The sequence below is a fragment of the Cebus imitator genome, unplaced genomic scaffold (assembly GCF_001604975.1).
Source record: "Cebus imitator isolate Cc_AM_T3 unplaced genomic scaffold, Cebus_imitator-1.0 Scaffold32, whole genome shotgun sequence".
NCBI classification, from domain to species: Eukaryota; Metazoa; Chordata; class Mammalia; order Primates; family Cebidae; genus Cebus; species Cebus imitator.
Window position 1 is genome coordinate 5392160 of NW_016107347.1, and position 17571 is coordinate 5409730.

The 17571-nt window shown below is 34.5% G+C and overlaps 1 protein-coding gene across 2 annotated transcripts in view; it reads left to right on the forward strand.

Moving 5' to 3' along the window:
• Positions 1–16451, forward strand: part of TRIM33 (tripartite motif containing 33) — a 126606-nt gene extending 110155 nt beyond the window's left edge. Inside the window, exons 13-20 of one of the 2 annotated variants that reach the window (XM_017524239.1) lie at positions 773–836; positions 2359–2518; positions 3620–3969; positions 6510–6633; positions 7953–8027; positions 9550–9702; positions 11143–11193; positions 11273–16451. In XM_017524239.1, coding sequence (XP_017379728.1) covers positions 773–836; positions 2359–2518; positions 3620–3969; positions 6510–6633; positions 7953–8027; positions 9550–9702; positions 11143–11193; positions 11273–11485 — 1190 coding nt within the window. In that variant the 3' untranslated portion in view covers positions 11486–16451. The remainder of the gene's footprint in view (positions 1–772; positions 837–2358; positions 2519–3619; positions 3970–6509; positions 6634–7952; positions 8028–9549; positions 9703–11142; positions 11194–11272) is intronic. The other variant, XM_017524240.2, reaches the window with a different exon arrangement.
• Positions 16452–17571: the final 1120 nt, after the last annotated feature.

The following is a 17571-nucleotide window of genomic DNA, read 5'->3' on the forward strand; positions in this document are numbered from 1 at the left end:
AAGAGTTCTTTGGTTTCAAGTCAACTTTAAAACACTTTGTAAAATAATGAAACATTCAAAAATGATTTTAAAAAGCTGAAGAAGGGCAGGTTAAGTTTCAAACTGTAATTTTAAAATAAAAATTTGCTGAGAACTATTAAAATAGCCATGATATGTAACTCTCTTCCAAAATCCTAGTGGTTTTATTAACCATATTACTCAGCGATTTAATTGGGACTCTTGAATGCATGATTGAAGCAACTCCAAACAGGTTAACAGTCTAGAAGTGTTACTGAATGTATTTTTCTGATGTGAATTAAATGTTACTTATTTCTTACTGAAACAAACCACCTACTTATTTCTAGAGGAAGAACAGTTCAAATGTAAATGTCTTTTTTCCATGAGCTGCAACATTAACATATTTTTAAATCACATAATTTTTAAGATTTATTAAGAATTATTTCAGGACTTCTGAAAATAATTGATGGGAACTTAAGTAGAATATACTATCAGATAACTTGTTGGGGGATGGCAGATCATGTTTTCTTGGTCTGTTTTGTTGACTGGATAGTGGTACTCTGAGGAGGATTCTGAGGTGATGTCTGGGCATAGCAGAGAGAAACTGGTTGCTATTTGCTAATGGTTAACATGCACCCATCCCTGACTTTGTGAGTAGGTCTGATTTCCAGGAATTTTTTAGCTGGGTTATAATAGTCTTGAGTTCTGTAACCAATAGGTAGAATTCCAAATATTCTATATGCATTGATACTCATTTTCACTTACTGCTTTGTAGGTTTATCCAATTCTCACACACCTGTGAGACCCCCTAGTACATCTAGTACCGGCAGTCGAGGCAGGTGAGTATTATGTTATGAATAATTTATTTTTTTCCTTTTTGTTAAGAATATCAAATATATATAGTAAAAGTTTAATATTACAATGAACCCCTGTATACTTATCACCTAGTTTTAATAGTGATCAAATAATGGCCAATCCTATTTCTTCTGTACTTCTACCAATTCCCTCCTGGTCTGAATTATTTTGAAACAAATCTCAGTCTTTTCACTTGTAACTGTTTCAGTATACATCACTTAATGAAAAGAATTTTAACAATTTATAACCACAGAACCATTATCACACCTAAAACAATTTAACAGCTCATTCTTTAATATCAGTAGAGATCCAGTGAATGTTTAATGTTCCCAATTTTTGCAACAAATGCCTTTTTAAAAAAAAAAACAGTTTCTTTGAATCAGTTACAGTTAAGCTCTATACGTTGCCATCAGTTTGTTTACATCATTATCAATTTATTTGTTGTAAAAATGTCATTTCTCCTATAGTGTTTTCCTAGTTTCTCCATCTTGTCATTTAAGTACACTGCCTCCTGTTTTTTGTCTATGTTGTTATTTAGGTCAAAAGGGTCGGTCAGATTTAGGTTTGATTTGGGGGAAGGGAGGGCAAGAAGACGTGGTAATGTATACTTCCATCAGGGACGAATTACGCCTGCTTGGGGTTTTTTTGTGATAGCAATTGTTAATAATTATTGTTTAGCTCTATTATTTTTCTGCTGGTTGAAATACGATATTTTAATTATTGTATCATTATTTCTTTAGAATACTTGTGTAAAGAGAAACTTTCTGTCATCAACTATTGGGTTATAGGAAAGATAGGATAAATTCTTTCTGTTTATTTCCCTGCTTTCAGGGTAATGAATTTATTTCCAACAGCCTCCAACAGTGACAGTTTTATTATTATTACCTTTATGGACTCATCTATTTAAACATACTTTATATGTTTTAATCCATTATGTATGTTATTTATGTATTGAATGCTTAAATTATTCCATCTTTGGCCTGTCAGAGCTTTTTCAGTTTTGCTCCTTAGTCATTTTGCTTTAATCACTGCAGTCTTTGAAAGCTTTCGTGGTTCATTTTGTACATTTCTTGCTTCAGACCTTGAATCAGCCACTTTCCCAGAAAATTCTGGTAATGTTAATAGGAAAGCAGGAAAATAGCGTTTGAGAATAATATTCTCGTGCCAGTAGCACTCATTGCTCCTGAATTGTTCATTGTTTCTTAGGCCTTTTCAGGGGTTAGAGCTAAGAAATAGGAATATGTATATGTGTGAGTGTTAAGATATAAGTGCGTCAAACCATAAAATGTGTTTTAGGGTATTCTGAAAGTTTGCTGCATAATTTTAAAGAGTTTGAAGCTAGGCTTTATACCACATTTCCCTTAACTACATTATGAGGTATACTTGTCTTTTATGAAGTTAGTCATCTATTGTCTTTACTTTAGTGAACATTACTTTTCATGTAATTGTTTTTATTTATACCATATCATCAAATGTATGTGATCTTTATTTGTTGTGTCTTATTAGCTGTGGGTCATCAGGAAGAACTGCTGAGAAGACAAGTCTTAGTTTCAAATCTGATCAAGTGAAGGTCAAGCAAGAACCTGGGACTGAAGATGAAATATGTAGCTTTTCAGGAGGTGTGAAACAAGAGAAAACAGAGGATGGCAGGAGGAGTGCTTGCATGGTAAGCTCCCACTGGGGTCTGACAGGGATTAAGGACGTCACTTCATTGATTCTTTCAGTTCTGAGTATTATATTAAGACTGAGTAGTGGTTCTAGGAACATTTATTTGTTTTTGAAGTTTCATGCCTGGCACAAGCCAGATCCCTTTTTCTAACTCAGCTTTCTTTCAATATTTTTGCCATGATGCTAAATCAGATTGTATCTTCTTCTGAAATTATTATTTCAGTAGTCACATTGAATCTCAGGCCACAAAAGATCTTTGGCATTCTCCTGGACCTGTGAGGTCTGTGTTAAGATTGCTGACACAAAAGAGATTTATTGATAGAGTTTTGTGATAGGAAGATTGTCTTTTGGCTCATGAATTACTAACGATTTTAGAGTTCCTTGAGTGGAACATTTTATAAAATTTATCATATAGAATGAAGGAAGGCTAAGCCCCTCTTGGTTTAGATATTTTTATTTTTGTTTTCTCTTTCTGATCGGGCTTCTTTTTCCTTTTTTATATGGTTGGCACATAGGAATTCATCTGAGGGTATTAGTATATTTAACACAGTGTATGTAGATTCAAAGAGCAAGAGATTCAGCCTTGGGTTAGGAGTACCATTACCCCTTCATCCAGAACTTGGTTTAGAAAGTACCCCCATAAAAAAATGAGTGCAAAGGGTGGCGAACGATTTATTTTACATTGTTGCAATCTTCCTACAATATAGTAAAATGATAGGTCAGCAGAAGAATATTATAGAGTGCTTCTCAAATGCTGTGCAAAAGATTCTGGGTGTGAAAAGGAGTGTGCCATAATTGGCTCTCTCAAGAAAAAGTGTAACCCTGTACTCACTTCCAAATCAGTAGCTTAACAGTTTAATTAATTTACTTATTATCTGAGGGAGACATTATTAGAGGGGCAGACCCCTTAAAATCACGTTAGCATGCCTGACTAATTTTGGGGTTATTGTCATTTCTTTATGGCACTATTGTGATTTATAAAATAAATTTGAATTATGTCAGTATATCTTTATGCATATTCATATAACTTTTAAATGCACATACAGCATTCAATAAAGATTAAATAATTCTTCAAGAATTTGTCATTGTTTTGTTTTAGTTGAGCAGTCCTGAGAGTAGCTTGACACCACCTCTCTCAACCAACCTGCATCTAGAAAGTGAGTTGGATACATTGGCAAGCCTGGAAAACCATGTGAAAACTGAACCTGCAGATATGAATGAAAGCTGCAAACAGTCAGGGCTCAGCAGCCTTGTTAATGGAAAGTCCCCAATTCGAAGCCTAATTCACAGGTCAGCAAGGATTGGAGGAGATGGCAACAGCAAAGATGATGACCCAAATGAAGACTGGTGTGCTGTCTGCCAAAATGGAGGGGATCTCTTGTGCTGCGAAAAATGTCCAAAGGTCTTTCATCTAACTTGTCATGTTCCAACACTACTTAGCTTTCCAAGGTACCAGTGAAATAATTGACTTTTGGTGTTTATTTTCGTAAGCTAAAAAAAAAATAACAAAGTTGTTCAGAGCAGATGGACTTCTAACCTGTGCATAGTATTTCTGTAAAACTGGGAGCCTGTTATTCTTTTGGTATTACCTTCCAGGGAAACTAACAACAGAACAATAAAATATCTAAGATCTAAGTAGTATATCAATGTTAAAGAGTAGATTTCATCTCCTGGCCTTTCATTTATATTCGCATAAGGAAAATAGATGAAATTCTAAATTAATTGGGGGCTAAGGTTACAAAACCTATAGTCTGGTTATAATTCTGTAGTAAGTGTTGGCAATTCACTAATTATCAGGAATCAGTTTTTGCATCTACAAGTGGCAGGTTTTGGTTTAGAAGAGCTGTAGTTCTTCCCTTCCATTTAATATTTTATGTTCGTGCAGTTTCTTGTCTCTGATTTCATAGACCATAAAATAGTAGGATCATGCTGGTTTTTTTCACTCTTCTCCTTTCTCTCTTATCTCCAAATTCCTTTTTAGTGAAAGTAAATCCATATTCTTGGGGGTAAACCCAGCTTTTTTCTTGCTATAAGTTAAAAAAAAAATCTTATCATCTCAAATACCCTTGAAGCAATAACAGTAACTTTAATTGAATAATACTGCCTTCTTTGAAAGAGTCAACCTTTTGGATTAGAAAACTGCTAGATAATTAAACAGTGTCAGAATGTTTTTAGGTCAGAGTTGTAATTTCTTACCTAAGTCTTCAGAGGTGTAGTTATTTGCAAGAGGTTTAATAAGGGCCTTCTTTTTCTTTACTCTTACTTAGAAAAGAAAAGCGTTGGCACTGTGATCTTGAAATTAAGAGTTTTATTTCCTTTGGGTAGTAATATTTACTGGAATGTCAGAATTTTGCCACTGAATGCTTTCTTTCAATGGCATGCTTTGGAAGGACTATAAAATGTTGACACAAATTAGCCAGACACTGTGGCTCACACCTGTAATCCCAGCACTTTGGGAGGTCGAGGCGGGCAGAGCACTTGAGGTCAGGAGTTTGAGACCAGCTGGCCAACATGGTGAAACCCCATCTCTACTAAAAATACCCCCCCAAAAAAAACTTACCTGGGTGTGATAACACATACCTTGTAGTCCCAGTTACTCAGGAGGCTGAGCAAGGAGAATCACTTGAACCTGGGAAGCAAAGGTTACCATGAGCCAAGATTGCACCACTGCACTCCAGCCTACAGTGTGAGACTCCATCTCAAAAAAAGAAAAACAAACAAATAGATTGGTTAGTACAATCCCGAGATTTAGAATCTATGTATATATCTCTCTATATATCTCTTTATATATAGAGGGGGAGTGAATATAAATAAATCATTTTAGATTTCTTAGTTTGATAAGAAATCCTGATAAAAACAAAGTATATACTTGGCAGGGTTAAAAGATAGGAGGTGGCTGGACGCAGTGGCTCACGCCTGTAATCCCAGCACTTTGGGATGCCGAGGCCGGTGGATCTCTTGAGGTCAGGAGTTTAAGACCAGCCTGGCCAATATGGTGAAACCCTGTCTCTACTAAAAATACAGAAATTAGCTGGGCATGGTGGTGGGCACCTGTAATCTCAGCAGTTTGGGAGGCTGAGACAGGCAGATCACCTGAGGTCAGGAGTTACCTGGACAACATGGTGAAAATGCATGTCTACTAATAATACAAAAATTAGCTGGGCATGATGGCAGGCACCTGTAATCCCAGCTACTAGGGTGGCTGAGGCATGAGAATCACTTGAACCCAGGAGGCAGAGGTTGCAGTGAGCCAAGATTGTGCCTCCCTACTTCATCCTGGACAACAGAGTGAAACTGTGTTTCAAAGAAAACAAAAAAAGTAACCATTCATGATGGTGCACACCTGTAATCCCAGCTGCTAGGGAGTCTGAGGCAGAAAAATCACTTGAACCCATGAAGCAGAGGTTGCAGTGAGCTGAGATTGTGCCACTGCACTTCAGCCTGGGCAAGAGGGAGACTCTGTCTCAAAAAAAACAAAGGAGGCATATATACATATGCTTGTGTCTGCAGGTATGTATGTGTGTGTGTGAGGTTTTGACTGACCATGAAAAAATAACTGATTTACTTTTGGCATGTTAACACATGGCAAAACAGTACAAGATACCTGAGAAACTCTGTAACCTTTGCTCTTCTTATATTTATAAACACTGAGTCCACATAATGGTGATACTGGGACCTGAGAGAATTGGTCTTAGGCCTTGTGCTGCAAGTACTGCTCATCAGCTTTTATGCTACTAAGAGACCCCCTTTTAATGCAGAGGTACCATTTTTATAATGTATTCCAGAAAGTAATCAATTGGTTGGTGACTAGGAAAGTTTAGAGGAGTTTTTAATCACATGACTTCACCTGATGACATTTCACAACTATTAAACTTCCCTTTTTCCAGAAAATTATTAAGAAAATAAACTAAGCACTGTGTAAGGAAGTAGCTTCTCTAGAGCAAGATTTCTTATAATTACTTGGACTAATTGCCTATTTCCCTGTTTAGTGGGGACTGGATATGCACATTTTGTAGAGATATTGGAAAGCCAGAAGTTGAATATGATTGTGATAATTTGCAACATAGTAAGAAGGGGAAAACTGCGCAGGGGTTAAGCCCCGTGGACCAAAGGGTAAGTGTCAAATAAGTTGATTTGTTATTGGGATTCAGTAGTTGTCTGCCTAAATATACATCTTTTTTTTTTTTTTTTTTTTTTTCTGTGTAGCCATACACAAAACCTGATATAATTTAATTTTTAATGCTGTCATCTGATAATATATTGATGATTTCTGAAGTCTTTTCTCTAATCCTAAACTATAGACTCTTCTATCCAGATTCCTCAGATTTAACATGTCCCAACTAAAAATCTTAATTTCTAATCCTCTTTCTCAAAACACAAAACCAAGCAAATAACAACATAAAAAACTGTATTCCTCCCCCAGTATCCCCCTTAATTGAATGATACCACCATTTGTTTCTGTTGCTCAGGCTAGAAACCTATTAGGAGTGAAATAATAATAAAATACCATTTTCTTCTCCCCACCATCACCACTCTAGACAGACGTCGTAATTTCTCATTGGACTATTGTAATCATCTCTTAACTGCTCTCTCTGTTTCTGCTCTTGCCCTTTATAGTCTATTTTCTGTATTAAAGAGTGTTCTTTTTTAAAAAGTAAATAAGTCTATCATTTCCTTGCTTAAAATCCTCTAATAGTTTCTCATCATATTAAAAATGGAAACGCTCTCCTTACTTTACTCAGATTTTTACCAATCTGTCCTGTAGTCTCGTTTCCAAAGACAGAATCTTTTGCATTGTTGTGCGGTCATTAGAGTTAAGTTTGGCTCTAGTCTGGTGTATATACTTGCAAAAACCTTCATCTACTCTCTGTAAAGACAAGATACGTGTATAGGATATACAAACTTATATTAAAAGAAGTTTGGGTAAGTGGAAGACTGTGAATCTAAAATGAATGTCAGTTTACTGATGATTGGGTGAAAAAATATTTTTGGAGTTGGATTGAGAAGACCATTTTTATTTTGAACCTGACTAGAGTCATTTGAAGAAAGGGGTTAATAACATTTAACGTTTGTCTTGCCTGCCTAAGGAATCACCATAAGGAGCAAGAGTGATTATTTATTTATTTATTTATTATCAAGTAATTTATAAATTTTTGCACAGATTGCTAGATGTTGCTTTTGTTACTCCCTTCCATAAATTACCTTGGTTATGTCCCATTCTTATTTAAAGTAGAGCAAAAGAGAGTCTGAAAACAAAATGAGATGTTAGGGAGTTTTCTTTGGGTGCTTATGTTTAGTTGAATATCTAGTAAATAGGGGGCTTGTGTTCAGTTTCTTATAATCACACTTTGTTGTGATAAAGTTCTTATTCTCAGGAATGTCTTATTAGGAGAAAAATATTTCATGTGCTTTCTTTTCCTTGTTTGGGCCAGAAATGTGAACGTCTTCTGCTTTACCTCTATTGCCATGAATTAAGTATTGAATTCCAGGAGCCTGTTCCTGCTTCGGTGAGTTGCCTACCTTAGTAGCTCGGTGGGGAAGTCTCATAATACATAAGAGTATGGGCTCTGGCCTTAGATAGCTTGTGTTACATGTCAGCCTTCTGGAATAAGCTCCTCAACCTCTCTAAGGCTCAGTTTCTTTTCTGACACAATTTCTTACCTCACTGGGTTGTTCTGAGGATTATATTAAGATAACCTATGTAAAGTGTTTACCATAGTCTGTAGTCATTGACTTTTGTAGGGAATAAAGGCTCTAAAATGCTACAATAAAAGGAAGATGAGAGGTGTTCAGTGCCTAATAAGTGGGGTAAGAATTATGCTACACACATTTTATTGCTAGCCATCAGTTGTTGAATACTACATTATGGCACACCAGGCCTGTTAGAGAGTATTAAATGGTAGTCAACTTGTTTACTGGGTAGCCAGAGAAATGAATTTTAAATCACAAAAGGCCTAGACAGAAGGAAGGTGTTTTGTACAGGCAGTAATCATCTGTTTCTAGAAAGTTTGTTTCATCTTCAAGTGCAGGGATTTTGAAGTAGAAAATTACTTTCAAATGTTTTCTTTTTATGGACTATTAAAATAGCTTCTCAGCTGGCGGTGGTGGCTCATGCCTGTAATCCCAGCAGTTTGGGAGGCTTAGGCGGGTGGATCACTTGAGGTCAGGAGTTCAAGACTAGCCTGGCCAACATGGTGAAACCCCCCTCTTTACTAAAAATATGAAAGTTAGCCGGGTGTGGTAGCACACACCTATAATCCCAACTACTAGGGAGGCCGAGGCAGGATAATTGCTTGAATGGAGCAGGGGGAGAGGGGGCGGTGAAGGTTGCTGTGAGCCAAAATCATGCTACCGCATGCCAGCCTGAGCGACAAAGCAAGACTCTGTCTCAAAATAAATACATAAAATAAAATAGCTTCTCTAACTTTACTTTTATCCCAAGGGTGGAAATTTTTGGCCAGGGTTGGGACCAGAATTCCCTAGCATGAACACTAAATGGTTAATAAACTTAATAATTTTTTCTTACATTCTAGTAGTCTTGCTTTCTCTGTTACTAAGTCAAGACTTCTCCATGATGTAAATGATATTCTCTGTGATGTCTTCTGAAAGACATCATATTTTAATTGTAATATTAATACATTTTGTAAATTTTTTTCTTTTTTTTAAAAAAGAAAAACTCTTGAGGAGTCATAAAATTCTGATAAGCCAAATGTTGCCTTAAGGCTACTGGTTGGTTACCCTTGCTGATTGCTTTCTTTCCAAATCTTATTATTAAAGGTAGGACTTTGGGGACGGGGACTTGGACTAACCATGGAGAGACTTGGACTAACCATGAAGATTGGCACATATTCTGCATAAGATCTGATTTTCATGAAGACGTAAAGTACATACGTCTATACTCAAAATTTCCAAGCCGCTGGCTCTATAATAAGTGGTTTTTTTCCCCTAAAATTAATATGCTATGCATTTTTAAGCAGTTTGTCAATTTTGGAAAATTCTTATTTTCCATTATTTATTTGCTTATTTTAGATACCAAACTACTATAAAATTATAAAGAAACCAATGGATTTATCCACCGTGAAAAAGAAGCTTCAGAAAAAACATTCCCAACACTACCAAATCCCAGATGACTTTGTGGCCGATGTCCGTTTGATCTTCAAGAACTGTGAAAGGTTTAATGAAGTATGTTAACTTCCAACCTATAGAGTCTTGGTTTGTTAGTTTTTGTTTGTTTCCTTGTTTTGTTTTTTCTGCTGAAAGACTTTAATTTTATTATATTGTTTTTTTCTGCTAAAGACCTGTCAAAAGTAACATCTGATTGTATTAACAGCTCCAGTGAAGAAAATTCATTGTATATAATTTGGAGTATATACTTAAATATAATAAAGAATATTATCAAATATTCTTTTCTAAATGAGTTGAGGATTGGCACAAGTGTGGAAAGTACTGTCAGTAGTTAAGTATGTTTTGTGGGATATGATTATAAACAGCTTACATTTTGGGTACTGTTAGGAAATTATCTGTACCCACATCCTTGCATTTTATTATTGACAACATAAATGTAGAACCTTAAAATAATAAACTGTATCTCTGGTGACCCATCTTGAATAGTAGCCCAGAGTATATAATACTAAGTTTTCTTATTTCAGCAGTGTGACTTTCATTAACTTTGGTTATGTTTTTTGTTTTTTTGGAGTTTTTGTTTTGTTTTGTTTTGAGGGTAAGGTTGAGTTAGCTGTGCCTTGAGAAGAAATGTGATATATACCTCTTTCAGGGAAATTGTTTTTATTATCTTAGGGATAAAATCAATTCTGTTATTGTTATAGAAGATTTTCATTATAGGAGAAGAAAATGAAATTTAATTGGAATCCATAAAATCTTTTAAAGGATTAATACTAAAGTCTCTTTATTGCTGATGTAATTTGGGTGCCATATGATTATTACTAAAATAAATCACATTGAATACTGTAAAGTATTCCCATAGCTGCCTCTGGAAGCATCTAGATGGCATTTTAAAATTAAAAACAAAACAAAATCCTCATAAGGTGAAAATTCTAAGTCACCATTATGGTAGTATGGCACAGAGTATATTAGTAAAATCTCATTAATTTGAAGTTAGAAATGATAGTCCCAAATTTTGTCTTATTTGTCAATGCAGTTAAATTATTTTCATATAAATATGCTTTCATGAACTATAGTTGATAAGACCCATGTTACGTGCCTCAGAAATAATTTATGTTAACATATTGCGGTACAGATAGAATTTTTTAAGTGGTGTATTGAAAGTTTGTCAGTTTTTTAAAGCAACGTTTCTTATATAATTTGCTTCACAAATATTTTTCTCTTCAGTAGATTGATGTATTCAGACCAATTCCTATTCAGATTGACCTTGATCATTCAAATTAAGACAATTATTGAGGTTTCACAGTAGCTTTAGTAACAGGGCTTTGTAAAGAAAATGGTTCCATGTTCTGTAGAATTTTAGAAAAGCGCTTTATTTGGTTGTAGCAATTTGTTCTCCCTAGTATGGCTGACTTTTTGTCGCCAATCCTATACAGTCTCATAACTTTAGAAAGGATTATAATTTCCCTTTTTTTTTTTTGACTCTGGTATCCTTTTTAGATGATGAAAGTTGTTCAAGTTTATGCAGACACACAAGAGATTAATTTGAAGGTAAGCTTTTCAGACCACGCAAACTTGGTGAAGGAATATGCATTACCAATAGGTGAATATTCCTATCTTTTGCTTGCAGGCTGATTCAGAAGTAGCTCAGGCAGGGAAAGCAGTTGCATTGTACTTTGAAGATAAACTCACAGAGATCTACTCAGACAGGACCTTCGCACCTTTACCAGAGTTTGAGCAGGAAGAGGATGATGGTGAGGTAACTGAGGACTCTGATGAAGACTTTATACAGCCCCGCAGAAAACGCCTAAAGTCAGATGAGAGACCAGTACATATAAAGTAAAATGACATGGATTAAAATCAATTGTTTTTAACAAAAAAAAAAGAAATAAAACAGAAAACTTTTAAGTGTTGCTGGAATATCCTGCCTATAGTGGGCACCTCCTTGAAGAAGCTGATAGCTTTTTACACAGTATTAGATTGAAATAATGGACAGAAACACATTCTTGTCAAGAAAGGGGGAGAGAACTCTGTTTGCAACTTTAAAAGCAAAAAGCAAAAGTGAAATGATTCAAGGATTTCTGTTTTAATGAAGATGATTCTCTGATTGTTAGAAATGACACATGTTCCCGGGAGGTGGAGGTTGCAGTGAGCCAAGATCACGCCGCTGCACTCCAGCCTGGCGAAAGAACGAGACTCTGTCTCAAAAAAAAAAAAGAAAGAAATGGCAAATGTTGATGATTGTGTGGTCTTGATTGGTGCAGGATATTTCGTGTACAAGTAAATACTTGAGGCTCATGTCACTTAATAAATTTTCTTTTTGGACTAGGTCACACAGTTATTAAAACAACTTTTAAGCCTCCCCCTTCACACACATACGTATCAGGTTGTTTTCTAGTTAAAAATCCAAGTAGCTCAGATTCTACTTGAATGTCAGTGCAGATGTGCATTGAATCATGCCATTATATTTTTTTCTCATTTCATTGCTGTTGGGTTTTAGTTTTTAAATTGATATAAAGAACTCAGCAGTGGTTTTATGTTCTGCTCATATTTAGGGTTAGGAAACACGACCACTAGTTATCATTTAATCAGCTTCAGTGGTCTACTAAAATAAACATGGTAACTTTTCATTAGTGGATTATTTAGAGTTACAGTAATTGTTTCCAGAAAACACTTCCTCACAACTGCACTTCCCAATCAAATCATGTGATCATACAGTTATTCCCATGAAAGGCAGAATGTTTGTTTCAAAATTAATCTAGTTTTCTGTACATTTAAATTTGATTGAGAAGGTGACAACTGGCCCTTTTCCAGTCTTCCTTCATGTCAGTTTTCTGATAGACCACTATTGGCAAACAGTATCTGTCAACTACCAAATGTGTAAAATTTTCTGTATTTCACTTTGTCTTATTTGTAAATAGTGAACTAAAACTTTTGGCAGATCAGCAACATTTGCTGAGCCTGTTTTTTAAGCTAATGTGTATTCTTAATAATGTTCCTATCAAGAATGGATTTGTAATATATGCTGTCTATTTCTAATGTTCACATTCATATTTTGAGGTTCTATCTTATTTTAATAGAGAACAGACTTCTCAAAAGATCTTCAGAAGCAGCTTATTGAAATATCAAAATATTGAAATAAACCCGGTGGGGTTAGATTACTCATCTGTCCACCAAGTGGGACATTTGCATGGACTAGGGGCTTAAGGACTTAGAAGAGACCTGTAAGTAAATCCTGAAAATGAGCCAATCCCCACTTGAATGGTTACTGGAGTAAACCCACCTTTACAACCCCAATTACAGCACCCGAGGCAGATAAACCAACTTGGCTCTGGTTCATTTTTCTTCTCTTCATCTGTGATGCTCAGATTGAAAATATGTGTTCTACACTGTTACAGGCTTCTCTTTTGTTTGCCTAAAAATTTTAGTCCTACTTTTGTATGGACACATTAGAATATACAGAGACCAAAATAGTAGAAGAATTTGCCATTAGATATTTTTAAGATGTCAGCAGATTTGTGGCAAATGATTTATTTGCCTTTTTAAAAATTCAGTTTAAGCAGTTCAGAGAGTAGACTAAGAAAATTATTTGACATAATTGTCTAAGAGGTCAATATTTTTTAGTGCATATTGAATCAAATAAAGTGCTCTAAAAATTATTATGCAAATTCCTTTGGGTTGTTTTCTTTTCTTAACAAGGGATGGGGGTAAACAGGAATATGATTTAGGGTTTCTGGTTGTGTATTTAAATAGTATTGATTTTATTATTGCTATTGATTTACTTTAATCCTGGCTTTTCACTTTTTTTTTTCAATTTTTAAAAAATAATTTAAACCTTTGAAAATATACCCAACTGTTTAAATGTTTTACTCAAATTTTAAATTCCTAAGAAAATTTTTTTAATAAGAGGGAGAAAATCATTTAAAAATACTTATGCCTATGCCTGTTTCCCTCTTTTTTCACAACATCCATGATTTTAGTTTATAAGTAGACATATCTCCAAGGGCACATTTTTGGAAAGTAAGGAATAGCAGCAGTATAACTTCATTGTGTGAGGCCTTTGAGTTTTAATATTTCATTTTGCTCTTCAAAGGATCCTTTTCAAAAAAAATTTGTAGATAATGAGTCATAAATAGATTCTGCCAACTGTGGGGAGAAACACACTTTAAGTAAATATTTTTTATTATTTGGGGCCTTAAAAAATAATTGTGTTCCTTTTAAAAAAAATTACATGTTAGATGAGTTTTTAGGTTGTTTTTTTTATTATTATTTTAAGATTGGTTAAATCCATTTAAGAACCACTTTTTTGCCAATGTTTAATAGCTTCCATTTCTTTAAAGATAATTTATACTGCTGAGGAATTACTATTAATAGCTATCAACATTGCCACCATTGAATTAAGATATTCACTTTAGATTTTTTTATCAAAGCTTTTTTCTTGCACACTGATCATTGTATTTCTAAGCGATTTTCTTCAGCTCTAACATACCTATGGTTAAAAAGTATAAAAACTTGATATTTAAATATGTATTTCCCTGTTAATTTATATTTTAAAAATACAAAATTGAATATCTGTCAGTCCCTGAGGGCAGTTTGTTTTTATACTCTCTCACATTTGTATTTGTTGTTTAAATGGCAGTATTTTAGAAGATTTGGAGAAAAGACCACATAATAATGTTTTCTTAAAAGCTTTCAGAGTTTTTGCTGTACTTCAGTTTACTTATTCCATCAGAAAAACTAAGAACAAAGTGTTGCTCAGTCTGTTCCACTGACCTAAATTTGTGTTTTCAGCACTTGCCTCAGCTGATTCACTGAGTGAAGGAGTTGCTTTATAAGGCAAAGCGTGTGAAAGTTCTAAAGTATGGTTAGATTGTAGATCGTGCTCTGTATGGAAACATCAAACCATTACTGCAGAGAAATGGTAAGGTATTGGATCCACTATTTAAATTATTATTTTTGGATCAACAAGTTGCTACTTTCTGACTTCTGTATCTTAACATAAGGGAATTTTAGGTAATGCTGATAAGTCAGTTGTCTCATTTTTTGTTGTAACAAGTTTTGGAATTTTTAGTTAATTGAAAGAAATGATTTCAAATAGAAGTAAAAGGTTTATAAGTGTGCAAGTTTTAGATTTATCAATTACCTCAGCAGGTATCCTGCCATGTAATTATTAGTGATTAGTATTAATAAGCTAATAGATTCAGGTCTTCCAACTATGCCCTTGGATTGTGGCCTACCATGCATTATTAAATGGTCTCTTACTATTCAAAACGGGAGTAGATGCTGTGGCCCCATCTCCCTTGGCTTTTACATCCCATTCCCACCCCCATTCATGTACAACATGTGAAATATAAAAATGTCATTTCTTGTCAGTGTCAGCACTGCTTATTTGCATACTCAGCATTGGATCACTGAATAGTTTTATAAAAAATCCACACACCTAACTCCCTTAGTTAAGAAAGATTCTTAATTCATACCATGAATTTTTAATTTCTGTTCCATCTATGTTAGTGATCTGCTGAAGGTGCAAGATTTTCAAGTGTAATACAGTTTGATCATGTACTGGACCTGGATATTTAATTTTTTTTCTCACAGTTATCTCCTCCTTGATAAAGCAATAACACTGCTTTAAGTCTGTTGCCTAATAGCATGTCAGAATCCTCTCCTGGATGGTGGTTTTATAGGAAAGTTTGTATGCATATCACCCAGTCTATCTTTTAAAAATTAAGAAATTTAAATGTATGCTGGAAGTAATGACAATATATTGTGGCATTTTATTTTAAAAATTGGGGAAAGTTGCATATTTTTTTAAAAGTAAGTGTTTGAGTAAAAAAAAAAAATTGAAGGTACTTTTTTAAGGAAAAAAAATTTATATGCCACAGTTTACATAGACATTTCAGATTCAACATGTACTCTTGAATATAATGGTTTCTTTTACTTGGTCAGAATGCATGTATAGCATTTCTTTCATCTTAGTTCCTTGTGTTTGCCTACGTGGTCCTTTATATATTTTTTATTGTATCGGAGAAACAAAACTATCTTCAAAAATAAGTTAATTTGGACATATATGTCATATCAGATTACAAAATGTACAAAATTAAGTTTAGCCCTTTTCTAGAAAGTGATCTTTAAAATTGAAAATGCTCTTCTTTTACATTCACCAAGTTTATATGTGTGGGAAGGCACCGAAATGATTTTGTAAGTGCCACTGTAATATTCCCTTTCAAGTGTGGCCTAAATTTCAATCTTAAGGATAGAATGCATGTCTGCTCCTGGTCTGAAAAATGTAGGTATTTACTACATTTTAAAATCAGTGAAACATATACATAAGCTTATTAAAAAAGATTTGTGCAATTTGAAATCCTGTTAATTTTATATGTAGACATACCTACACACGAAAGGGTTAAATTCACAGCCTTACTAGTTCCTTGCTTCCAGTATTTCAATTGGTCTCCTCCCCTCGTTATTATTACTACTACTACTACTATTTTTGCACATAGTTAACTGCCCTTCAATATGATTCTTAAAAAGTGCTGTTTCTGTGGTATCGTATTCTCTAAATAATCATATTTAATTTTTTAAAACAAGGTTGCAGTTTCTAATTGTTTCGTTCCTGTGTTTTTGCTGATGTGTAATAAAAGCAAGTTTTTTTCTTTTCATGGTTATTTAATACATTAGCTGCCTGTAAATAATTGTTGTTATAATGCTCTGGAATGTGTTGTAGCAGTTGTATTAGATTAGTTTTAAACCCTTGTTTGAAAGCCACATTGTTTTGGTTATTTCTATTAAATTAGAAAATTGAAAAAGTTTTCAAATGAATTTCTTTTTTCTCCCTCTTCTGTGGTTGAAAAGTATAATTTTAAATCACTTTAAAAATGTATACTATGTGCCAAGCCCCAAAGATAACAGTAGTGAACAAGACATAGTCCTTGCCTTCACAGACTTCAGACTCTATGTTAATCAGTGTTATGATAGGGATTAACAGAATATAATTGTAATGCATAGTAAAGGATCTAACTCAAACTTTGTTGCCAGGAAAGCAATTTCATTCACTCATAAAAGGACAGTGGACAAGGCAAAGAGAGAGTGAAAAGAGAATACAATATGCAGAAGACTGTGAGTGAGAAAGAACGTGTATAATTAACTGAAAGTTACTTGTAACAGTGTAAGTTGGAGTGGTAAAATACTAAACTCAAGAATTGAACAGAGTCCTCTTCAAGCAGAGTCTTGTAAGTTATATAAAATGGTTTGGAAATTATACTGAGGCCAACAAGGAGTCCTTGAAGAATTTTAAGCAAGATGGGGACTGGAGGGATGAAATAATCAGATTTGCCTTTTTGAAAGATAATTGTAGCAGTGAAGAATGAGTTGTACAGAGTATTAGAGGCAGAGACCCAATTGTATGCTGTAAGTAATCCAGGCGAGCCCTAAAGTAGCTATCTGGCAGTAGAAGAGAATAGCAGTCAAACTTGAGAGACTGGTTTTTATTCATCACTGAATATGTCTAGCACATGGTGGCCATTTATAAACATCTAAGTTGAACTGCTAGTGTAATGGTGACTAAAACACTGTAAGAGTATGATATTGTCTAGGAAATTTATAGAATGGGAAGAGCAGAATAGTTACAACAGCAAAGGAAACAATATTTAAGAACTAGGGAAAGAAAAAGGATTCCTATGGATTAGTCATACAGGAAGGAGGAAAGCCAGTAGAGGGATGATAGAAGATGAGAAAGAGGTTTCAAAACAGGGTGTGGGGGTGTTGCTGATGTCAAGTGTTGAAGTAAAATAAAGTGGCCATTGAATTTGACAACATAGAAGCCATAGGTGGCCTTGATAAAAGCTGTTCCAGTTTGACCAGCAACAAGTGTACAGGGGTTAAGTGAATGAGACTTGGAAGGAATGATTGAGAACAGACTTTGTTTTTTTT